Below are 26,193 nucleotides of genomic sequence, written 5' to 3'. Positions count from 1 at the left end.
ATGTTTTTTGTTGTAGACCTCAACATCTGACAGGTCTGAAGATCATCCAGGAGCTGTGTGGGGGGAAACTGAGTGGGGGGCAGGTTGGATCCACAGAGATCACCTTCACCCCGGGAGACATACAGGCAGGCTCCTTTGTGGCAGATACAAAAACAGCAGGGTATGTTGATAACATCTACAGTCAGGTCAAAACAGCAGGGTATGATGATAGCATCTACTGTCATGTCAAGACAGCAGGGTATGTTGATAACATCTACTGTCATGTCAAGACAGCTGGGTATGTTGATAACATCTACTGTCATGTCAAGACAGCTGGGTATGTTGATAACATCTACTGTCACGACAAGACAGCTGGGTATGTTGATAACATCTACTGTCATGTCAAAACAGCAGGGTATGATGATAACATATACTGTCAGATCAAAACAGCAGGGTATGCTGATAACATCTACCGTCGGATCAAAACAGCAGGGTATGCTGATAACATCTACTGTCATGTCAAGACAGCAGGATATGCTGATAACATCTACTGTCATGTCAAGACAGCAGGGTATGTTGATAACATCTACTGTCATGTCAAGACAGCTGGGTATGTTGATAACATCTACTGTCATGTCAAGACAGCATTGTATGTTGTTAACATCTACTGTCAGATCAAGACAGCTGGGTATGTTGATAACATCTACTGTCATGTCAAGACAGCTGGGTATGTTGATAACATCTACTGTCATGTCAAGACAGTAGGGTATGTTGATAACATCTACTGTCATGTCAAGACAGCTGGGTATGTTGATAACATCTACTATCACGTCAAGACAGCTGAGTATGTTGATAACATCTACTGTCATGTCAAAACAGCAGGGTATGTTGATAACATCTACTGTCGGATCAAAACAGCAGGGTATGCTAATAACATCTACCATCGGATCAAAACAGCAGGGTATGCTGATAACATCTACTGTCATGTCAAGACAGCAGGATATGCTGATAACATCTACTGTCATGTCAAGACAGCAGGGTATGTTGATAACATCTACTGTCATGTCAAGACAGCTGGGTATGTTGATAACATCTACTGTCATGTCAAGACAGCTGGATATGTTGATAACATCTACAGTTCGATCACAATTGACTGCGTGTTTGTAACTAAATCTTTTAAACTCAAGAATGTATATCTAATGCCTTGTTTATTGATTGGGAAATGTTGTTTTCTGTTTGATGAAACCTTGTTAATTGTTTGTGAAATCTTGTTTCTTTTCAGGAGTGTCTGTCTACTGATGCAGGCCGCAATGCCATGTTTGTTATTCGGCAGTGGCACTAGTGAGCTGACATTACTTGGAGGAACAAATGCGGAAATGGCACCACAAATAGACTATACAGACTGGGTGTGTTGGTGCTGGATATTTGTCCAGTTTTTAAAAATATGAATAAAACAAGTTTTGGCTAAACTCCGGTTAAAGTGATTACAAAGTTTCTCTAATTGCCTTTAAATCTTTTTCTGAAGAACTTTCATATTCAGTGTGATTATTTATCAAAATGATGACAATCATCCAATATTCCATTGATCAGTTCATATTAAAGGGCCTACATGCATGTCAAATTTGAAACTACAGTATTTTGTTATTTTAAATTTATTTGCAATAAATAAATACAAATTATCGATCCCACACATAATCTTTTGATAGTTAACTCTAGAATGATATTTTTTAAAAGTGTTGCACTGAACAACAAGAGGGGTTTCCCAAATAAATTTTTGCTAAATCCAGCACGGCCACCATCTTTGTTTCATTAGTCAGCTGATCGCAAAGAATTCTGGGTAAACTTAGTGTGTTAAATGTGTATGCATAAAACGGGAGGTCAATAATTAATGCATTGACACATTCAAGATATCTCTCTTAAAATAACTTGTTTCTACTAGTAAATAGAGAATACTACATGAGTGGCCGTTAAGATACCATTTATCTTACAGTGAGTTTTAAAATATATCTAACGAGCAAAAGCAAGATGGATACGTTTTTAAACAACGAGTTGTAAGATAAATGTTATCCAATGGACATGAATGTTGTATTCTATTTCTAACATCCTAAAAAAACTGTTTTAAAATAAATTTAAATGCATTTTACAACAAAAACATATTATGGCCTTTGCGCTTATTGTTAACTTGTGCAACACAGACAAGTCCATTTCAGGTTAACTTGTACGTCAGAGTGATCAATTAGACCATTTTTTATTTTTCATTGGATGGTATGGCATTGGTGACCTGGTCATCACCTAGGAGCAGCTCGTCATATGTCTTTAAAATGTTAATGCACATATATATGTGTTAACAAGTATGTGTCATATAAAATAACGAATGATGTTCTCGCCAACGGGTGTGTAAGAAATGGAATTATTTGGTTGTAATTTGTTATAGGCATATAGCTGAAAGTATAAACCTTTGGTTTCAAAGTAAAAATTAATAAATACAACTTTGACATAGCACCTTTAATACATGGCTATGTTCTTTGGAACTGTTGATTTTTGTCCATAACCATCATTGTTTAATTAGTGGAGAGTATTTAAATTATATATACTAGTGGTCAGGTATGTTATTTGTGTAATTACAGGTTTTTAAGCCTTTAGCAGGGAAGTTTGGAATGAAGTTTGATTGTGATATTATACGCAGGTTCGTATTTTTACTACTTGATACATGTAAACATAATAAAAGGTGGCCTTTTAAGACAGTAGTCTACTTAAGATTAACGGAGGTGTCCACTTTAGCAGGTTTGACTGTAGGTTTCAGTTTTTGTTCTTCTACTAATCACACAGTGTAATATTGCCTCAATGTGAATGTTGTTGATGTTTACACAAATGGAGACACTAGAGCGATACAAAAAAACCCGGTCCTCTCCTTGGTCTTTGATGACAATCTTACAGGAATCTCCACTTTTCAACACTTTGAAAGTGTTCTGAATTTCTTGTCCAGTGTCACTGTAATCCCTGGTGCTGAGTTAACAGAGTTGTGTAGGCACAGAAGAGACGTAGATTTCAAATTTTACCATGGCAATGACTGTAAGGAAAATACCATGGTTCCATACCTGGTTTGTGACCATGCCAGGGCTTCTAGATTATGGTAGCCCCACTCCCATGTGTGCCCCTCTGGTGAAAGATAACTTTGCCTTGGTGCCTTTCCAACTTTCCGCAACCCTGAAGATAGTATTGGTTTTGTTTATTATTTTTTTATTACTCACTGATTGCACTTTGTCTATTACTTCACTGTTTCCCCCCAGATCTTTCGCTGAATGTCATACAATAAATTGTGTCATGTGTTGTGTTTTTCAGAGGTTATTATCCCAAAGGTGGAGGTGAAGTGAAGATTACAATGTACCCAGTGAAGAGCGTAACTCCTCTCACCCGGACAGACCCCGGCAAACTTGTCAAGGTGGTCGGCAGGTCATTTGTGGCGGGCGTACTACCAATTAAGGTAAATGAAGGTACTGAGTTTTAATACTCGCAGTGTTCTTGTTTTCTAGTGATGTGGAATTCGTTACATTAGGCCTGGAATTTAGCTCGGTTGGCTTGAGGTGTTGTGGTTTGTAGGAATTTGTTACAATAGGCCTGGGATTTAGCTCAGGGAGGAAACGTTGGCTTGAGGTGTTGTGGTTTGTAGGAATTCGTTACAATAGGCCTGGAATTTAGCTCGGTTGGCTTGAGGTGTTGTGGTTTGTAGGAATTCGTTACAATAGGCCTGGAATTTAGCTCAGGGAGGAAACGTTGGCTTGAGGTATTGTGGTTTGTAGGAATTCATTACAGTAGGCCTGGGATTTAGCTCAGGGAGGAAACGTTGGCTTGAGGTGTTGTGGTTTGTAGGAATTCGTTACAATAGGCCTGGGATTTAGCTCGATTGGCTTGAAGTGTTGTGGTTTGTAGGAATTCGTTACAATAGGCCTGGGATTTAGCTCAGGGAGGAAACGTTGGCTTGAGGTGTTGTGGTTTGTAGGAATTCGTTACAATAAGCCTGGGATTTAGCTCGATTGGCTTGAAGTGTTGTGGTTTGTAGGAATTCGTTACAATAGGCCTGGGATTTAGCTCAGGGAGGAAACGTTGGCTTGAGGTGTTGTGGTTTGTAGGAATTCGTTACAATAGGCCTGGGATTTAGCTCGATTGGCTTGAAGTGTTGTGGTTTGTAGGAATTCGTTACAATAGGCCTGGGATTTAGCTCAGGGAGGAAACGTTGGCTTGAGGTGTTGTGGTTTGTAGGTTTTTGTCTGTCCCAACCGGGGGCGAGACGTAGCCCAGTGGTAAAGCGATCGCTTGATGCACAGTCAGTTTGGGATCAATCCATTGGGTTATTTCTCATCCCAGCCAGTGCATCATGACTGGTACACCAAAGGCCGTGCTATGTGCTATCCTGTCTATGGGATAGTGCATATAAAAGATCCCTTGCTGCTAATTGGAAAGAGTAGCCCATGAAGTGTAAATAAAATGTGTTGAGTGTGTCTTTAAATAAAACATATCTTTCTTTCTGTCCCAACTGATGCCCAATACCTTGTGGTATATACTGTTCTGTCTGTTGGAAAGTGTATTGGTGATCCCTTTCTATTTTTTGTGTGGTGCCAGTGAGTTTCTCTCTCTCTCAGGGGCGGTGCGTAGCTAAATGGTAAAGTGCACGTTCGATGCGCGGTTGGTCTAGGATTGATCCCCGCCAGTGGGCCCACAGGTCTATTTCTTTTTAACATCACCTGTCCTCAAACTAGTACATATTCCCCTGAGGGTAGTAGACTGGTCCGAACATCTAAACAGCCAATGGGACTGTAACTTCTTTCTCTTTCCTTCACTCTTATGGTTCAGACATTTTTTTTGTTCGCGCCGTTGTAATCTGAGCCATCTATCTTTTTTACTTGGTTTATTTGAGACTATTATGTCAGTAATACATTTTTAAATGTTGTTACATTCTTGGAGTGCAATTATTTTGGTTGTAATCACTTTCTTTCAAGTGTTCTTTCCAAATTTATAAATTGACGTGTGCCAGTCAACAGTCATGGTCACCCTTTTTAAAATGGCAGCTTTTTGTTTACTGGAATTGTACAGACTTATGTGTTTGCTTTTTCTGTAATTGAATATGTCAGATACAAGTGCAGCTCAAGTGGTATGTCCTTGTACGAAGTACAAGAAATTTATGGCAGGAGGGGATCCTCATGATGTTTGCCCTGGTTGTTGCCCGCCTTGTGACATAGAGTCACGATGTCTGCTGTGTCTTCCTCTAGAAACAGCAGAGTTTAACAACTATTTCTGGGTTCTTGCCCAGTGGGCTAAGAAGACCGAGCCAGCTCCATCACCTGTACCGTCACAGTCTTCAATCATGGATTCAGTTGCTGAAGTGTTGAAATCACTTCTACCAACCATGCTACTGTAGACCTTCACCTCTATGTCTACCATCAAGACTGCAAGCCCAGCTTTTCCTGTTTGTACACCAGCACTTGTTCCTGCAGCTGATCTTCTCCGACCTACAGTGTCTACAGCCCCTGTATCCACAGGTGAGATGGCTCCTGCGCCGGTCTCTGGGGCTCTGCGGACTACAGTAGGAAGTTATCAAGTTCTTTCAGATCTCACAGTCGACCTTCCACAAGCCATCGGAGCCGTGACCATAGCTGTTCACCACGGCCACCATCAGCAAAATTGGATCACCGTCACTCGTCCCGCAGTCTTAAGATTCAGACGTCACGGGGATCCGATGGGTCCCGTAAGGATCTTCCACAGTCTAGATCTAGAACTACCAGTGTCGGGGATCATCAGGTGTGTGCCAGGCTTTTACGGGACTTCCCAGATGATGAGTTTACTGTGTCTGTTGTTGAAGGTTTAGATGCGGCCGACCTAATGATCATGAAAGACTGCTTGGCAATTGTCTTTGAGCTGCTTCCGTCATTACCTCATCCGCCAGCACCTACATGGAAGGGACCAGTCCCGATGATGACCACTGATGCAGCCCCTGATGATGTTGTACTTCGGTCGTTAGCAGCAGGCACCATGGTTTCCAACATGGGTTTTGAGTTGGACTGCAACTTTAAGGAAACTACTTCGCCGTTGTCTTTTCTGCCGCGGTATACCTACTCCTATCCAGTCTTTAATATGCCGTTCAAAGATAGGGCCCCGGAGCTTGAAGGTGACTTGGAACGACTTGGAAAACACTCGGCTACTGTTGTGATTCCTGAATTCACCATTACGGCAATGGACACCACACAACGACGTCTTTTGTATGTCTTATCGTACTTTGATGTTTTCCTGGTGGGCTTAGCTTCACAGGTAAAGGATGTGAAGGGTTATGCTCTTCTCCAGCAATCTGCCAAAATAATTCCTTTCACAACTGTGGTCGTTATCTAAACTCTTCGCGGGGAAGATTACTGATGTGGTTGTGGATAATGAGAAAGTGCAGCAGTCCACTGTGACAGTGAAGGTGCTGCAGTTGATTTCTAATTTGAAAGCATCAAAGTGGAAAAATACTTTTTCTCAACCGATGCAGTCTAAGAAATGGAAGAACACACCATTCAAGAGACAGCCCTTTTGTCGATACACCACTCCCCGCAAGCCTGCCGGAACCAGGAACCAACCCCAGGGGAAGCTGGTACGTCGTTGATGCCAGCTGGCCAATCCTGGATTACTTCGACTTTTATGACCTTCGCCCATCCCTTCTCTCTGAACACTGATATCAACCTTACACTTCCAGTGTGTCCAACAATCCAGTGATGGAAGTCTACTTCAGAGGTATTGGAGAAACTTGGAACACCTCTGCGACGATGTGTATGTAGCCGGGACTCTCCAACACGGATACTGTCTTCAATTATCTTCCCTACCACCCATGACAACGTCACCAAGGGAAGACAGCCACTCCATCTCTCACGCTATTGTCCTGCAAGAAACAACAAATTGGTAGAGTTGGGAGCGGTTTGGTAGATACTATTACACCACGTCATGCCAGGGTTTTATTCAGACATCTTTCTCATACCAAAGAAAGGCTCAGGAGAGCTGAAAATGATCCACAATTTGTCATTTTTAAACAAACATCATTTTCACCCACCGATGAAGATCAAGATGTTTACAACGTCATCCAACTGGGAGACTGGTTAGCCTCGCTGGATCTTAAGGATGCCTACCTTCATGTACCAATCCATCCAGATTACCACAAATATCTGAGGTTCATACTTCAGGGAATGCACTACGAGTGGACAGCTCTGCCTTTTGGTATATCGGTAGCTCCTTGGCTGTTCACTTGAATAACAGCCCCGAAGTTAACATGAACATCAAGTTCATACTTCAGTTTTTACATCACCTCGGCTGGATTGTTAACCTAGAAAAGCCTCAGTTGGAACCAACACAGAGTCTTCAGTTCATTGGAGCCCTGCTGCATACAGATCTGGGACTGGTTCAAGTTCCTGCCGACAGATGAACCAAGATTCAGTCTGCGGTCTCCACAGTCCTGGCAGAACCTGTGACATTCCACTTTTGGCAAAGCCTGTTGGGTCTTTTGACGTCGGCGCAAGACATGACTCTCAGAGGCCGTCTTCAGTTACGTCGCCTGCAAGTCTTCCTGAATCCGTTTATCACGTTGGACAACCCTAATTTGTTGATCAGTCTCCCCAGCGACCTTAGGCCCAGTCTCCAATAGTAGCTGATTCCATCGAATGTCTTTGATGGAGTCTCTTTGCAGCCGTTTCAAGCGACTCACCACCTGTTCGTAGACTTATCATTAGAAGATTGAGGAGCTCATCTCAACAGTCTGACAACTGTGGTTTTCCATTAACATGTTTGAGCTTCTGGCAGTCTTCAATTCATTCTGTCATTGGCGTCAGCAATTGATCTATGCGAGTCTCATGGTAGCCACAAACAACGTGACAGTGACTGCTTACATCAATCAGCAGGGTGGAACTCATTCCAGCAGCCTGTTTCAGCTCACTTATCGCCTGTTTCAGCTGATCGATGCCATTCTGCAACTTGGAGCTTGTAACATTCCAGGGTTGTCAAATGTGCTGGCAGACATGTTGTCAAGTCCTTCCATTCCACAAGCAACCAAGTGGATGCTCAACCCAGAAGCATTCCAGTGGGTGTTCCACAGACTTTGGACACCAAACGTCAACCTGTTCACTACATGCTTCAATCATCAGCTGAAGTTGTACATCTCCTTGGTTCCGGATCTGGAAGCTCTCGATCTTGACGCACTGGCCATCAGTTGGGAAAATCTGGATGCTTATGCATTTCCATCACTAGTACTGCTCCCACAAGTACTCCAGCGGGTTTAACAATTTCGCTGTCAACTACTTCTCATCACTCCAATGTGGCTAGGCAGAGTCTGGTATCCCGACCTCATTCGACTTGTGAATCCAGATCATCTACTATTACCTGATTGGGATCGCCTCCTGATTCATCTCATGTCTAGACAGCACCATCCAAATCCCCACTTGTTTCAACTACATGCATGGCCTCCTGATGAACTTATTTACAAAGAATCAACTGCCTGATCAAGTGCTTTGCACCTATACTGTCTCTACTATTGTGGGTCCACACAATGTGGAGGACCTATCACTATGTCCTGTCCAAGTCCTCAAGCATTATATTGAGAGAACTCAGTGTTTCGTCAATTTCGAAAGAAACCAGAGCCACTTGAAAGACATTACTAAGAACACAGTGTCTATCTGGATCAGATCTATGATTCTGTGTTCTTATCTTACCTTCCACCATCGGCATCTAACCCACTTATGAACTACGTGCACTTGCCACGATGTCACTGCACTGCAGTACACCTATTAACAGTATCTTAACAGGATTCGATTTTCGCCAACTACTGTCTGTGAGATGTATCCAACGAAGATGTTGAGGGATTCCGTCATCTGGGTCATGTGGTCGCAGCACAAGCTTTGTTTAACACTGGTCGTCCTTGTCGCCGCTGATGTCTGATGGATTCACGGACTGCACTCCAAGATGTCTAACGAATCCACAGGTGAGGATCTGCCTTTGACACTTGTTTGTTGCACCATTCTGAAGTTCACGCACTGGTTGGTGACAGGACATTTTGTCAGGATAAACTAGTCAATCTAATGTACTGCACATTTGTGACCTGTTTTCCACCTTATTGAGCTAACAGATCACTGTTTACTAGTAAGAACAAACAGGGGGATATTTTCGCTCAATGTTCTGATGGATGCACCCATAACATGCACGACATGGGAGGGTTACCTAACACCTGCATACCTGGTGGCTACACTTACCCACCCTGTCAAAACCTATTGTTGGGGAACGAGATCATGAGTCTGTACATACTACGCAGTATCGTTCTTCTACACCACTGATGGATGCCACCATCATCACTGTCAATACTAACAGCACGGTTATGGTCTGTTACGGGCATCCCATGGAGGATGGGCTAACCACAGCTGGCCTTTTCTTCCACTGTGTCAGTTTCCTACACGTCCTTGGGGAGAACACGTGTGAATCTTCGGAGTGCGGAACCCACCACCATCTGTTGACTGCTGCACTAGTTTAAGGACAGGTGATGTTAAAAAGAAATGGAGAAAACTTGGAGTGTTTTCTCTTTTATAGATACATCACCTGTCCTCAAGGGATGACACCCACCCGTCCTCCCCGCTTCCAGTTCTCCATGCAATTTACTCAGAGAAAAGAAGGAAGTTACAGTCACGTGACCGGGACAGGAATGGGTGTGCAGTAGAAGAATCGTAGGCCATCCCATTGGCTGTTGGGATGTTCAGACCAGTCTACTACCCCTAGGGGAATATGCACTAGTTTGAGGACAGGTGATTTATCTATAAAAGAGAAAACACTCCAAGTTTTCTCCATTTCTCCTTCCTGCCAGTGCACCACGACTGGTATATCAAAGGCTGTGGTATATGCTATCCTGTCTGGGATGGTGCATATAAAAGATCCCTTGCTACTAATAGAAAAATATAGCAGGTTTCCTCTCTTAAGACTTTATATCAGCATTAACAAATGTTTGACACCCAATAGCTGTTGATAGATATTTGACACCCAGTAGTCCATGATAGATATATCAATGTGCTCTAGTGGTGTTCTTAAACAAAACCAACATTAACTTTTAACTCTCTTTCTCTCTCTCTCTCTCTCTCTCTCTCTCTCTCTCTCTCTCTCTCTCTCTCTCTCTCTCTCTCTCTCTCTCTCTCTCTCTCTCTATAAACCATGTGTCGACACAACCATATATTTTCCACCAAATAGTTTAAAAAGTGCCCAGGTATAATTAAACAAATATTTAATTTCTTTCATTTTCTCTCGTTCTCGAGACCAAGTATTAAACAAATTTCATTGTAACACATTTTGTACATAATCTCATAATATATTAATAGGAATTTAAATTTAGTAGATACTAGACCAAGTATTAAACAAATTTCATTGTAACACATTTTGTACATAATCTCATAATATATTAATAGGAATTTAAATTTAGTAGATACTAGGGAATCCCTGCATCTGGACATGGGTAGGGATTATGGTTTTATTCCTCAGGCATGTTTTAAAATTTGTACATTTTTATATCATATTTTACTCAAATTTACAGGTGACATAAGAAGCTGCATCATAATGTGGATCTCCAACTGTAATATAATACTGTATCATAATATTACAGCTCTAACAATACAGCAAGAAATGTTCCTTTCTCGCACGTTTTACACACTTTATTCTTTAACAGATTTCAAAGGCGATGTCGGAAAGTGCCAAGTATGCGATAAAGAAACAGTTTGATAATGTTCCAGTTGAAATCCAAGTTGTGAAAGAGCCTGATGCCGCAGCTGTAGGAACCGGGTCAGGAATTATGTGAGTACATTCAGAATAGTTTGTCAATCACAAATATATCCAATCATTATTGCAATAGGTACATAGAAAAATGTTGGGGGTTTTTGTGATGTGTTTGACCAATGCACTGTTTTGAAAGTAGCATATCAAACTAAAAATACCAAGTTTTAACTAAATTTACTTTTATTGTATCTCAGATCAGTTGAACAAAAATGTTTAGGATTTTTTTTTAACAGTCACACCAGTGAAAGCTAAATATGATTTGTTTTAGATTATAGTAAATTCCTTCACTTTATTCAAAGCACAACAAAAATTAAAAGATGCAGAGCGAATATAGTATCTTTACTTAGTTTGAACAATAACTGTTTATTTTTCATTCTTGATGAGGTTACCAGTTTAAATATAATTAGTTAAACAATAATTGCACCTATACATAAGTCACATTTTTTGCGTTAATAATTTGGTCACATAATTCATGATTATTTGGGGCGAGATGTAGTCCAGTGGTAAAGCGTTCGCATGATGCGCGATTAGTCTGGGATCGATCACCGTCGGTGGGCCCATTGGGCTATTTTTCACTCCAGCCAGTTCACCATGACTGGTATATCAAACGCTGTGGTATGTGCTATCCTGTCTGGGATGGTGCATATAAAAGATCCCTTGCTGCTAATCGAAAAGCGTAGCCCATGAAGTGGTGACAGCGGGTTTCCTCTCTCAATATCTGTGTGGTCCTTAACCTATGTCTGACGCCATATAACAGTAAATAAAATGTGCTGAGTGCATCGTTAAATAAAACATTTCCTTCCTTCATGATTATTTAAAACCATTTCAGGAATTATTTGAGTAGGTATGGAATATAATTCAAGTTCTAATTAAAAATCATTGTAAATCATTGCAGTTATAATGATTTTATGTTATATAACACCAAAGAATGGACTTGTTTCTGCACTATGCAAGTCTATATATATATATATATATATATATATATATATATATATATATATATATATAGAGGTTATTACCAGAGTGTTTTTCGGTATCGTCAATATCATATATTAGGAATAAAAATTGTATTATGCGAGCCTGTATCGAAATACACGAGGGTAATAATCTCTTTATCATATAAGCTCAAGCTTAATACAACGTGTTTTTGTAAACTGTACACGCAACTTTAATGCCAGTCCGCCATTACTAGATATTCAAATGACGTAAGAATATGTGGCGCAGTGTATTTTTGAATGGAAATGACGTCAAACTCAAAATAAAGTTAAGCCTAACTTTTCTTGTTTTCTGAACGCTGGACAGCTTTCAGTGTCAAATTGCCATTGAAATGTTTTTATTTGATGACTATTGTATCACCCAATAGTGATACCCAAGTACGTTTGCTTAAATGTCAATAAACCTAGTGCCGAGACCTCGACTAATTTACATCTAATTTGCAAAGTTATCAAATTTTTAAACTATGTGATCTGAAAAATATCACATACTTTGATTGCACTGAAAATGTAAGATATTATATGATAAATATATATATATATATATATATATATATATATATACTCATATATATATACTCAAGGACAAACATTCCTGTGCATGTAATAAAATGGTCTCAGACTAGTTGTAAAGTTTGTGAAGTGGTTGAAATTTGTGAATCACGAGGACACACCATAATTTTGCAAATTGTCTCATAATGTTTAGGAATGACCAATAAATAATTTCTTGAAAACAATTTGTTTTTACCTTTATTACAGTTAAACGTATATCTTGTGCAATACATACACAGGAACGTTTCTCTCTGAGTATATAAAAGTATTTTTAGTGTGTTATATATGTGTTCTTTTTTAAATGTAAAATCATAATACATTATATAATTATTATAAAATATATTATGATTTTACATTTAAAAAAGAACACAGAAAAAAACAGTTTGATTTTTACTATACATGCTGTATATCATAGACTATAATGCAATGTTTTACTAAGTAAATTATTATTGCTGATTACAGTTGTTAATTGTTTTACAGTTTGATGGCCGAAACCAGCACTGGTTGTCTCCTGTCTGGTTCAGCTCTTGGAAAAAGAGGTAGGAAACTGTCACCAGTGACTGGTACTCATCAAACCATAATTTAAACAAGGTTTATTAACTGTCAGATATGCTGTATTGCAATAAGCCAACAAATAAAAGCCTTTATCCTATAACTTACCTTACCCATGTGATAAATTTAGTGTAATAACCCGGTTAATAATGGTATGCAAATTTGCAAGGTCTCTAGGTAATGTCTTGCTGTGAATTGGTCATTTGTGTATACCTGAGCGTAACGTTTTCAAAGATTTAGTTAAAATGTGTGACGTCAAAATAATTTGTCCTAATCGTGATGACATCATATTACCAATGGCGTGGATTTTAGTATTGTGATTTACTAAAAGTTTAATTAAAATGTTATTTTAGAAGGTTTATAGGATCAGTAGAATTTGCTACTCATGTTTTAATATGTAAAATATCAACCTCGTCTAGTTAATTGGTATTTGTCTTGGCATAGCCTCGACAAATACCAATTAACATAGACGCGGTTGATATTTTCTATGTTATATCTCTATATATTAAGACCACTCCCTACATTTTACAAATATAAAATATTTTTGAAGCCAAAATGACGTAATATAGATTGATGACCTAGAATAAAGGGAAAAAAAGGAACTGGTAATTCTTACATTTTTCACAAATAAGCAAAAGTTAAAAAATAACCAAGCATTGAGTGTCCATTTTTTTATAAAAGCTAAAAGAAATGTTTTATTTAACGATGCACTCAACACATTTTATTTACAGTTATATGGCATCAGACATATGGTTAAGGACCACACAGATTTTGAGAGGAAACCCGCTGTTGCCACTTCATGGGCTACTCTTTCCGATTAGCAGCAAGGGATCTTTTATTTGCGCTTCCCACAGGAAGGATAGCACAAACCATGGCCTTTGTTGAACCAGTTATGGATCACTGGTCAGTGCAAGTGGTTTTACACCTACCCATTGAGCCTTGCGGAGCACTCACTCAGGGTTTGGAGTCGGTATCTGGATTAAAAATCCCATGCCTCGACTGGGATCCGAACCCCGTTCCTACCAGTCTGTAGACCGATGGCCTAACCATGACGCCACTGAGGCTGGTCAAAAAAGCTAAAAGATGCTGCACATAAAACCAATAAAATACAACCAGTATATCAAAGATCTTTCTTTGTCCTGTCATGCCTACCTGTGAGTGTGAAAAGATTCCTTCTTGTTACTGGAAACATTCAGCTGGCTTCCTCTGAATATTATATGTTAAATGTTTGACATAATAATTGATTAAAATAAACTACTTTCTTGTGGTGTCATTAAAAAAAAAAAAATTGTACATTTAAAAAAAAAAGTTTTTTTCTTCTTCTGTATTTTGTTAATATTTCAGATGTGTTACTGACAACTATCTATGTCTGTGGTTATAATAAATGTGTTGCACCTTGTTTTCTAGGTGTCCCTGCCGAGGAGGTGGGTAAGACTGCAGCCAACATGTTGATAACAAACATCATGCACGGGGCTTGTGTAGACGATCACGCACAGGATCAGGTATATTAGCCTTTCAGCATAAAAATATATACATTTAACTTCTTCTCAGAAAGGGATGGGACATAGCCCACAGGTAAAATACTCGCCTGATACGTGGTCGGTTTAGGATCGATCCCTGTCGGTGCGCCCATTGGGCTATTTTTCGTTCCAGCTGGTGCACCACAACAGTGACTATTCTGTCTATGGGATGGTGCATATAGAAGATCACTTTATACTAATGACATCCAGTAGCCCCAAACAAATAAATCAGTGTACTCTAGTGGTGGTGTTAAGCAAAACAAACATTAACTTTCTTCTGAAAAGTAATTTATTCAACCAGCTGCTTAGTCGTCGTCTCCCACTTGTTATCGATACTTCGGTATGTTATTAGTCTCCTTCTTTTTCAACCAGAGAAAACTATGCCATCGGTTTGTCCATCCATCCATCCATCTATTCTTCTTCATCTGTCCATCCGTATGGCCCACATATTGTTTGCCAGACTATATATATATTTTTTTACAATGCTTTGTTATATTCAGCTGAAATTTTATACATAACGTTATTGTGTAGAATTACAGACCAAGTGTTACTTTAATGGGGATTTGCCCGTTTTTGACAGAGTTATGGCCCTTGATCATAGATGAGACAATTTGCTGGGGGCTGTAGAAGACAAGTATTACTTTAGCAGTACTCTTAAAATTCTTCTTGAATTATTGCTACATTAAAAAAAAATCTGACAACTTCAAGTGTGACATGTCTTTACATCAATATTTTCTTTGTGTTCTGACAACTCCTTCCAGTGTGACACTGCCTTTACATCATCATTTTCTTTCTGTTCTGACAACTTCTAGTGTGACACTGCCTTTACATCATCATTTTCTTTCTATTCTGACAACTCCTTCCAGTGTGACACTGCCTTTACATCATCATTTTCTTTCTGTTATGACAACTCCTTCCAGTGTGACACTGCCTTTACATCATAATTTTTTTTCTGTTCTGACCACTCCTTCCAGTGTGACACTGCTTTTACATCATCATTTTCTTTCTGTTCTGACAACTCCTTCCAGTGTGACACTGCCTTTACATCAATATTTTTTTTCTGTTCTGACCACTCCTTCCAGTGTGACACTGCTTTTACATCATCATTTTCTTTCTGTTCTGACAACTCCTTCCAGTGTGACACTGCCTTTACATCAATATTTTCTTTCTGTTCTGACAACTCCTTCCAGTGTGACACTGCCTTTACATCAATATTTTTTTTCTGTTCTGACCACTCCTTCCAGTGTGACACTGCTTTTACATCATCATTTTCTTTCTGTTCTGACAACTCCTTCCAGTGTGACACTGCCTTTACATCAATATTTTCTTTCTGTTCTGACAACTCCTTCCAGTGTGACACTGCCTTTACATCAATATTTTTTTTCTGTTCTGACCACTCCTTCCAGTGTGACACTGCCTTTACATCAATATTTTTTTTCTGTTCTGACCACTCCTTCCAGTGTGACACTGCCTTTACATCAATATTTTCTTTCTGTTCTGACAACTCCTTCCAGTGTGACACTGCCTTTACATCAATATTTTTTTTCTGTTCTGACCACTCCTTCCAGTGTGACACTGCTTTTACATCATCATTTTCTTTCTGTTCTGACAACTCCTTCCAGTGTGACACTGCCTTTACATCAATATTTTCTTTCTGTTCTGACAACCTTCCAGTGTGACACTGCCTTTACATCAATATTTTTTTTCTGTTCTGACCACTCCTTCCAGTGTGACACTGCTTTTACATCATCATTTTCTTTCTGTTCTGACAACTCCTTCCAGTGTGACACTGCCTTTACATCAATATTTTCTTTCTGTTCTGACAACTCCTTCCAGTGTGACACTGCCTTTACATCAATATTTTTTTTCTGTTCTGACCACTCCTTCCAGTGTGACACTGCCTTTACATCAATATTTTTTTTCTGTTCTGACCACTCCTTCCAGTGTGACACTGCCTTTACATCATAATTGTTTTTCTGTTCTGACCACTCCTTCCAGTGTGACACTGCCTTTACATCATCATTTTCTTTCTGTTCTGACCACTCCTTCCAGTGTGACACTGCCTTTACATCATCATTTTTTTTCTGTTCTGACCACTCCTTCCAGTGTGACACTGCCTTTACATCAATATTTTTTTTCTGTTCTGACCACTCCTTCCAGTGTGACACTGCCTTTACATCAATATTTTCTTTCTGTTCTGACAACTCCTTCCAGTGTGACACTGCCTTTACATCAATATTTTTTTTCTGTTCTGACCACTCCTTCCAGTGTGACACTGCCTTTACATCATCATTTTCTTTCTGTTCTGACAACTCCTTCCAGTGTGACACTGCCTTTACATCAATATTTTCTTTCTGTTCTGACAACTCCTTCCAGTGTGACACTGCCTTTACATCAATATTTTTTTTCTGTTCTGACCACTCCTTCCAGTGTGACACTGCCTTTACATCATCATTTTCTTTCTGTTCTGACCACTCCTTCCAGTGTGACACTGCCTTTACATCAATATTTTTCTTCTGTTCTGACCACTCCTTCCAGTGTGACACTGCCTTTACATCAATATTTTTTTTCTGTTCTGACCACTCCTTCCAGTGTGACACTGCCTTTACATCAATATTTTTTTTCTGTTCTGACCACTCCTTCCAGTGTGACACTGCCTTTACATCATCATTTTCTTTCTGTTCTGACCACTCCTTCCAGTGTGACACTGCCATTACATCACTGCCTTTACATCATTTTTTTTCTGTTCTGACCACTCCTTCCAGTGTGACACTGCCTTTACATCATCATTTTCTTTCTGTTCTGACCACTCCTTCCAGTGTGACACTGCCTTTACATCATCATTTTCTTTCTGTTCTGACAACTCCTTCCAGTGTGACACTGCCTTTACATCATCATTTTCTTTCTGTTCTGACCACTCCTTCCAGTGTGACACTGCCTTTACATCATCATTTTCTTTCTGTTCTGACCACTCCTTCCAGTGTGACACTGCCTTTACATCATCATTTTCTTTCTGTTCTGACAACTCCTTCCAGTGTGACACTGCCTTTACATCATCATTTTCTTTCTGTTCTGACCACTCCTTCCAGTGTGACACTGCCTTTACATCATCATTTTCTTTCTGTTCTGACCACTCCTTCCAGTGTGACACTGCCTTTACATCATCATTTTCTTTCTGTTCTGACCACTCCTTCCAGTGTGACACTGCCTTTACATCATCATTTTCTTTCTGTTCTGACCACTCCTTCCAGTGTGACACTGCCTTTACATCATCATTTTCTTTCTGTTCTGACCACTCCTTCCAGTGTGACACTGCCTTTACATCATCATTTTCTTTCTGTTCTGACCACTCCTTCCAGTGTGACACTGCCTTTACATCATCATTTTCTTTCTGTTCTGACCACTCCTTCCAGTGTGACACTGCCTTTACATCATCATTTTCTTTCTGTTCTGACCACTCCTTCCAGTGTGACACTGCCTTTACATCATCATTTTCTTTCTGTTCTGACCACTCCTTCCAGTGTGACACTGCCTTTACATCATCATTTTCTTTCTGTTCTGACCACTCCTTCCAGTGTGACACTGCCTTTACATCATCATTTTCTTTCTGTTCTGACCACTCCTTCCAGTGTGACACTGCCTTTACATCATCATTTTCTTTCTGTTCTGACCACTCCTTCCAGTGTGACACTGCCTTTACATCATCATTTTCTTTCTGTTCTGACCACTCCTTCCAGTGTGACACTGCCTTTACATCATCATTTTCTTTCTGTTCTGACCACTCCTTCCAGTGTGACACTGCCTTTACATCATCATTTTCTTTCTGTTCTGACCACTCCTTCTAGTGTGACACTGCCTTTACATCATCATTTTCTTTCTGTTCTGACCACTCCTTCCAGTGTGACACTGCCTTTACATCATCATTTTTTTTCTGTTCTGACCACTCCTTCCAGTGTGACACTGCCTTTACATCATCATTTTTTTTCTGTTCTGACCACTCCTTCCAGTGTGACACTGCCTTTACATCATAAATTTTTTTCTGTTCTGACCACTCCTTCCAGTGTGACACTGCCTTTACATCATCATTTTCTTTCTGTTCTGACAACTCCTTCCAGTGTGACACTGCCTTTACATCATCATTTTTTTTCTGTTCTGACCACTCCTTCCAGTGTGACACTGCCTTTACATCATCATTTTTTTTCTGTTCTGACCACTCCTTCCAGTGTGACACTGCCTTTACATCATCATTTTCTTTCTGTTCTGACCACTCCTTCCAGTGTGACACTGCCTTTACATCATCAGTTTCTTTCTGTTCTGACAACTCCTTCCAGTGTGACACTGCCTTTACATCATCAGTTTCTTTCTGTTCTGACAACTCCTTCCAGTGTGACACTGCCTTTACATCATCATTTTCTTTCTGTTCTGACAACTCCTTCCAGTGTGACACTGCCTTTACATCATCATTTTCTTTCTGTTCTGACAACTCCTTCCAGTGTGACACTGCCTTTACATCATTTTCTTTCTGTTCTGACAACTCCTTCCAGTGTGACACTGCCTTTACATCATCATTTTCTTTCTGTTCTGACAACTCCTTCCAGTGTGACACTGCCTTTACATCATCATTTTCTTTCTGTTCTGACAACTCCTTCCAGTGTGACACTGCCTTTACATCATTTTCTTTCTGTTCTGACAACTCCTTCCAGTGTGACACTGCCTTTACATCATTTTCTTTCTGTTCTGACAACTCCTTCCATCTTTCAGCTTTTTTTAGTATCCACCTCCACATTCCTATCCTTATTTTTCCTACAGATAAAAATCCCTCAGTTTTTTATGGAGTTCTAGATTTTTATAAACTTCCCTCCCCCCAAACGTATTCCTGTCTTTGTTCTTTGAAAAAAAATTCATGGTAAACCTGTGATGTTTTTTCCAAAGTCGTTTTTTTTCCATGTCTGTTCTCTAACAGGACTTGAATTTAACAGCGACAAATTGCCGCAATGCTCCAGTGTCCTGGAAATTAAAGAAAATCTCTGGCCGTACCTTATTTTGTATGTTAGTGATTGGTTAGCATACTCAAACGAGATTCCTGAAAGTTGTTTTATTACAAAACCATGAAACATTAACACTTATTTTATTATTTATTTTGAATGGGTGCTGTCGTGTTATAGTAAGACACTTGTTGTCCTGTCTTCTGGCCGTAATGACCTCCATAAATCTCCATCGGTCGAGGCCAAATGGTCTTGCCCTCTTATTTGCCAAACACAAGGCCTGCTCTCCAACTTTGTATGACCGATGTGACTGCTGATTGGTCATATATTTGACACTGTCAGTAACCTCTTGTGACCACATTTTATGTTTCTCTACTACACAAGCTTATTATGTAGTGCTATGGAACAGACCGACCTGCTACAAGCAGAGGACAGGGAAGCCAGCTGGATGTAGAGAAGTACATGGAGAATACACACATGAAGGAATTGAAACAGTTATATGATGGTGTGGACAGCTAAAAGTAGAACTTCATGTGACAGAGTGGACAGCTAAAACAGCTGTGTGATAGAGTGGACAGCAAACAATCCACAAAGACCCCAGTTGTCTGATAGGGTGGATATCTCAAATCAGTGTGATAGGGTAGATAGCTAAAAGCAACTTATGTGAATGGGTTGATAACTAAAAAGAGATATATATGCTGCAGTTGGACGGCTAAAAATAGTTGTATGATAGGTTGGACTACTTAGAAAGAGCTATGTACTAGGAGGGACTGCTAAGACAACTACATTGTTAGGTGAACCATTAAAACAGTTCAGCTATATTAACGTGTCCTGTAGATAACTAGCCATATTTAACACACAATGTGTTACACTGGCTTTCAACACAAAGACGGACGCAGTGTGTAACGGTTCTTTATTTGAAAGAAGGGTGTTGTTTTAAACCCTTTCGCTGTGGGCGATAGGGCGACAGAACATAGGTGTCAATAGGGAATGTAGATATCAGCAGCTCAAAGATTTCAAGATGGCGTCTATTTCAGAGAATGAAAAGCATGTCCTTTCTGGTCAGGTGAATTTCAAAAAGTCCTTAGTCACCTGTTGGCTTAAACATATCAGTCAGTAGGTGAGTACTGGTCAGTGTCAAAGGTCAGTATTCTAAACATGAAACAAGCTACACTAACTGCCCTAAAGTATTGACCCTTAATTAAAACCCAGTGTATGTGTGTATTTTGTACAGTGCAGTGCAGTAGCTTAAAACCATAAAACATTCACCTGGTTACAAATGTACTGTACATAACCAGCTATATATAACACAGTGGCACTTAATGTCTATAACCTTTTAATGTAACATTGCTTTAAGTCAATAAAAAATAGTTTAAATTTATACCCATATAATTCTACCAATTTGCTTATTTTTATTCCATGTTATTCTAAATATTTGTATTTCAGATAATTTTGCTGATGGCATTAGCACAGGGGAAGTCACGAATCCTAACAGGGCCCATAACTCTTCACACCGAGACAGCCATCCATGTAGCAAAGCTGATGACGACAGTATGTACAAACTCCATGTGTGGCTATAGGTGTATTGTCAAGTCTAGGGTCCGATCCCTGTCAATGGGCCCATTGAGCTATTTCTCATTCCAGCCAGTTCATGATGTCTGGTGTATCAAAGGCTGTAGTATGTTGTATCCTGTCTGTGGGATGGTGCATATAAAAGGACCCTTGCTACTAATTGGGAAAATATAGCGAGTTTTCTCTTTAAGACTATATGTCAGAATTACCAAATGTTTGGCATACAATAGTCGATGATTAATAAATGTCATTAAACATGTAATGACTTGTAGGGTGTCTTTACCAAGTGACTGTTGAGTAATTAATATCAGAATGATTCTACATTTTGTGTTCTGGTAAATTAATTTCAGGTACTTGCTTTTATGTGATGTCATAGTAATGATTATTTATATTGTTTTCGTTTGTCATTTCAGGCCAAGTTTGGAATTGAAAAAGTTTCAGACAGTTTGAACATGATAGAGTGTGAAGGTATAGGACTTCAAAACAAGCAGATGTGATGGACTGAGGCTTCTTAGTGAACTGAATACACTGACAGTGAATTGTGAAGGTATAGGACTTCACAACAAGCAGATGTGATGGACTGAGGCTTCTTAGTAAACCGAATAAACTGACCATGAATTGTGGTTGAAATAATACACCATGGAAAGTTTCTTAATCAAGATCTGTGGTTGAAATTGTATAGTTTAGAAACAAGGTATCTAACACAGATCTGTGGTTGAAATTGTAAAGTTTAGAAACAAGGTATCTAACACAGATCTGTGGTTGAAATTGTAAAGTTTAGAAACGAGGTATCTAACACAGATCTGTGCTTGAAATGGTAAAGTTTAGAAACGAGGTATCTAACACAGATCTGTGGTTCAAATTGTATAGTTTAGAAACGAGGTATCTAACACAGATCTGTGGTTGAAATTGTAAAGTTTAGAAACGAGGTATCCCACACATATCTGTGCTTGAAATGGTAAAGTTTAGAAACGAGGTATCCAACACAGATCTGTGCTTGAAATGGTAAAGTTTAGAAACGAGGTATCCAACACAGATCTGTGCTTGAAATGGTAAAGTTTAGAAACGAGGTATCCAACACAGATCTGTGGTTGAAATTGTATAGTTTAGAAACAAGGTATCCAACACAGATCTGTGGTTGAAATTGTATAGTTTAGAAACAAGGTATCTAACACATATCTGTGGTTGAAATGGTAAAGTTTAGAAACAAGGTATCTAACACAGATCTGTGGTTGAAATGGTATAGTTTAGAAACAAGGTGCTTGAAATTGTATAGTTTAGAAACGAGGTATCCAACACAGATCTGTGCTTGAAATTTCTCACATTACTGGTGGAAGTCTAGTTTTGCAAAACCTTTTTTTTTTCATGCATTAAATTTAGGACATGATTTATGTGGTTGAAACAGGTTATGCAAAATTAAATGGATTACATGCATTGTTTTGTTTTGGATACACAAATTTTCAATTCTTAGAAATCTGTATTGGGATGATGCACATGTTAAATCCAAATTGTCTACTGAAATTAACACTACAGATACCTGTTACCTGTGTCGTACAAATTGACACTACAGATACCTGTTGTTACCTGTGTTGTACAAATTGACAATACAGGTATCTGTTGTTACCTGTTTCATACAAATTAATACTACAGATGCCAGTTGTTACCTGTGTCGTACAAATTAACACTACAAATATCTGATGTTACCTGTGGCGTACAAATTAACACTACAGATACCTGTTGTTACCTGTGGCGTACAAATTAACACTACAGATACCTGTTGTTACCTGTGGCATACAAATTAATACTACAGATATCTGTTGTTACCTGTGTCATACAAATAACTGCAAGCACAAGTATTGGATATAATGTTACGGTTTAGTAGTAAATAGAATGCTAGTTTTGTTTTAGATGTCATTTTCTCTTTTAACTTGTTTAAATATGTATCCAACATACTTTAGTTTGTTAGATACATTTTAAATTCTCTTAAGATATGTGGTACATGTATTTAACAGTACATTTTGTGTACAGCTTTATCATGTAATGTTACATATCAAGTTTGATTTTCGTGGCGATTTACCCATTTTTGACAAAGGTTTGGCCTTTGAACCTTTAAAAATTCCTGACCTTTTGCTCTGCAATACCGCCAGACATTGAGATAAAATGTTGTGTAGCATTATCACGTACTGTTACAGATCAGGTTTGACTTCATATCAATTTACACGTTTCCCTTGAACAGCAGTACTCTCAGAATGCTGGTTTATTGATTTATTGCTGGTTTTCTGCTAGTCATGCAAAGTGCTCAGTAATAAAACATTACAGCAACCTGCTCTTTGTTTGTTTGTTTTTTGTTTGTTTTTTGTTTGTTGGATTTTTGATATGGATTGTCCTTGAACTGTGGCTGTGAGGGATTTAAGTTGGTTAAGTTTGTTTTGTTTAACGACACCACTAGACCACATTGATTTATTAATCATTGGCTATTGGATGTCAAACATTGTGTTTCATAAGAATAAAATCTATTAAGTGATGAACCCGGAGGTGAGATGGTAGGTATAAGCAGTAACGGCCGTTTTCCAGAGGTGCGGTTTTCACACGACATACGCGGAACACTGAAATTGGACGTATATTACTGTGATTATCAGTAGCACTGATATAAGTCCGTTTTATGCGTTCTGCGCCTGCGACTCGCCAAATACTGCGAACATGAAAAACGACATATCTGCCCACTTGATGCGGACGTGTGTGTGTGTGCCAATTTATTGCAGTTGCCATTAATGGGTTAAATATATTTGCAAAAATATTTCTGCAGCCAGATCACACACCGCGCCGGGCTAATCTGCTATTTCATTGCTACCAGTAACTGTTATTAGTAAGCATGCTTAGTGAATGGAGAAAACAAACTATTTAACGACATCTCAGCGTTTTAAACTATAGCATGGCTATTTCAACACTTCGTCAGTGATGGCAGGAAGTTGGCTGCCACTATATAAGATTATTCCTACTTAAAGTGCACCAAGGAATTTGTCATGGGACAGCTACCACAGTCATCGGAAGATAACAGCGATTTTTAAGGGTGGGGGAAATGGGGAGGATATTAATATATATATATATATTAGATTTTTTACTGAAGAGACCCGTGCATTATCTTCAGTTTGGGGGGGGGGGGGGGGTGTTACGTCTTGTAGGTAGTAGAAGCGTATGCCGGTAGTTTTAACGGCTGACGTGTGTGTGTGTGGTGGTGGTGGTGGGGGGGGGGGGGTATATGGAGAATAATACATGAGCTAGCGGAAAAAATCCGGAAAAATTATAGAAACTTAAAGAAAATTCTCTTCTTAACCGTTTAAGGAGTTTTAGATTATCAACTACTCAGTTGCTCCCCCACCCCCAAACAAAAAGTCCTAGCTACGGCCCTGACGAGTAGCTGTTAGATACTATTTATCTCACCATTTTTGTTTAAATGTATTTAACGAGCGAAAGCGAGTACGATACGTTTTAAAACAACGAGTTGTGAGATACATGGTATCTAACGGACACGAGTGTATTATTCTATTTCTTACATATCTTCAAAAAAAAAAGGTTTTAAGAAAATTTTAACATCTTTATCGACTAAAAGATATTTACAACCCTTTGCACTTGTAGCTGACTTAAGCGTCATAGACACATGATTGCCAGGTTAATTATACGTCACAGTGTAATCGATTTCCATCGTGATGTTTTTTTATTTTTATTGGACGTATGGCATTGGTGACCTGGTCATCACCTAGGAGTAGCCAGTCGTATGTCTTTGAAATTGTTAACACACGTACGTGTTTAAACAACTATGTGTTATCAAAAACGACGGATGGTGTTCTCACCAATGGGTGTGTAAGAAAAGGCCAGTGCACCAACTTGTCTCTCGTTACCTACGAACCTCTGTCCTGTGTCCCCTGCGAGTGCTGTAACCTCACCGTGGTGCAGGGGTGTAACATTCTCTTTGAGAATGGCCAATACAGCACAAATTGAAGTTTAGAGTAAAATTCGGTGTCCGTAAATTTCTGTGATATTTGTATTTGTATTTTTGCACAGTTCTTTACACTGTTCTTGTTTAAACCTTGAATTTTTATATTGATGTTGATCATCACTTTATTTATTTGCTTTACCATAGTATGACACCCAATAGCCGATGTATTTTTCGTGCTGGGGTGTCGTTAAACATTCATTCATTCATTCTGTCCTGTGTAGACCGTTGAGGTAAGATGTATGCCCAAAACAGGCACGTAGGAACGACATCTGGAGTGAGGGAGCACTCTCTAGTGTTGGGAGTGCATAAGCCACATTTATATATTTATTTATATAGAATAGGTAAAACAAAATTTGTCCCCTTCCCCATCCCATTGCAGAACAGCGTGTTTGAGACTCAAATAGAAAAAATTATTGGAAGAAATAAGGGAACATATAAATACTAATAGTAAATGTTGACTAGCTGCTACCAGAATCCTCGTCCGTAGTATGAGGAAGTTAACCTAGTTACTGACATCCAAACGGAAGGAAGGAATGCTTTATTTAATGACACGCAGAACATATTACAGTTACGGTTATATGATTGAGGACCACACAGATTATGAGCGAGGAAACCTACTGTCGCTACGCAATGGTCTACTCTTTCCGATTAGCAGCAAGGGATCTTTAATATGCAGCATCCCATCAGTGGCGTAGCCGGGGGAGGGGGGGGGGGGGGGGGGCAAGGGCCATCCCTCCCCCCCCAATCTTGGGAAATTAGGGGTGATCAGTGGCGTACTCGATATCATTGTTTACTTGGCCCCTCCCAGTACAAAATCCTGCCTACGCCATTGCATCCCACAGATAGGATAGTACATACCACTGCCTCTGTTATACTAGCTGTAGAGTACTGGCTAGAACGAGAAATAGCCCATAGGGTCCACCGACGGGGGTCGATCCGATGCCGACCACGAATCAAGCGAACGCTTTACCAATGGGCTACGTCTCGTCCCCACTGACATTCATTGCTTCAGTACTGACATTACACGTTTGTATTTTCTACACACATAACTACTGTAATAGTGAATACATTTTGGTCTCAATTCCATGTGTTCCCGTATTTCTTTCTATGACTATAAAAACACGAAAATCAAGTTAAAGATTAAAAAGATAAAGATAGATGCCAATCTTATATTTTGCTGACAACAAGATAGATTTCTAACAAGTATGATTATCGCAGCCGCTAAG

General features: G+C 39.3%; 1 protein-coding gene across 2 annotated transcripts in view; it reads left to right on the top strand.

Moving 5' to 3' along the window:
- LOC121378795 (RNA 3'-terminal phosphate cyclase-like) overlaps positions 1 to 23,294 on the top strand; it is a 29,992-nt gene extending 6,698 nt beyond the window's left edge. For both annotated transcript variants that reach the window (XM_041507119.1, XM_041507118.1), the window contains exons 4-12: positions 17 to 160; positions 1,262 to 1,385; positions 2,607 to 2,665; positions 3,322 to 3,463; positions 10,691 to 10,815; positions 12,822 to 12,880; positions 14,301 to 14,395; positions 20,845 to 20,949; positions 21,384 to 23,294. In XM_041507119.1, the coding sequence (XP_041363053.1) occupies positions 17 to 160; positions 1,262 to 1,385; positions 2,607 to 2,665; positions 3,322 to 3,463; positions 10,691 to 10,815; positions 12,822 to 12,880; positions 14,301 to 14,395; positions 20,845 to 20,949; positions 21,384 to 21,467 (937 nt within the window). In that variant the 3' untranslated portion in view covers positions 21,468 to 23,294. The remainder of the gene's footprint in view (positions 1 to 16; positions 161 to 1,261; positions 1,386 to 2,606; positions 2,666 to 3,321; positions 3,464 to 10,690; positions 10,816 to 12,821; positions 12,881 to 14,300; positions 14,396 to 20,844; positions 20,950 to 21,383) is intronic.
- Positions 23,295 to 26,193: the final 2,899 nt, after the last annotated feature.

The sequence above is a fragment of the Gigantopelta aegis genome, chromosome 8, assembly GCF_016097555.1.
Source record: "Gigantopelta aegis isolate Gae_Host chromosome 8, Gae_host_genome, whole genome shotgun sequence".
NCBI classification, from domain to species: Eukaryota; Metazoa; Mollusca; class Gastropoda; order Neomphalida; family Peltospiridae; genus Gigantopelta; species Gigantopelta aegis.
Note: the sequence above shows the minus strand (reverse complement) of the source record. Positions and strands in the feature narration are given on the sequence as shown.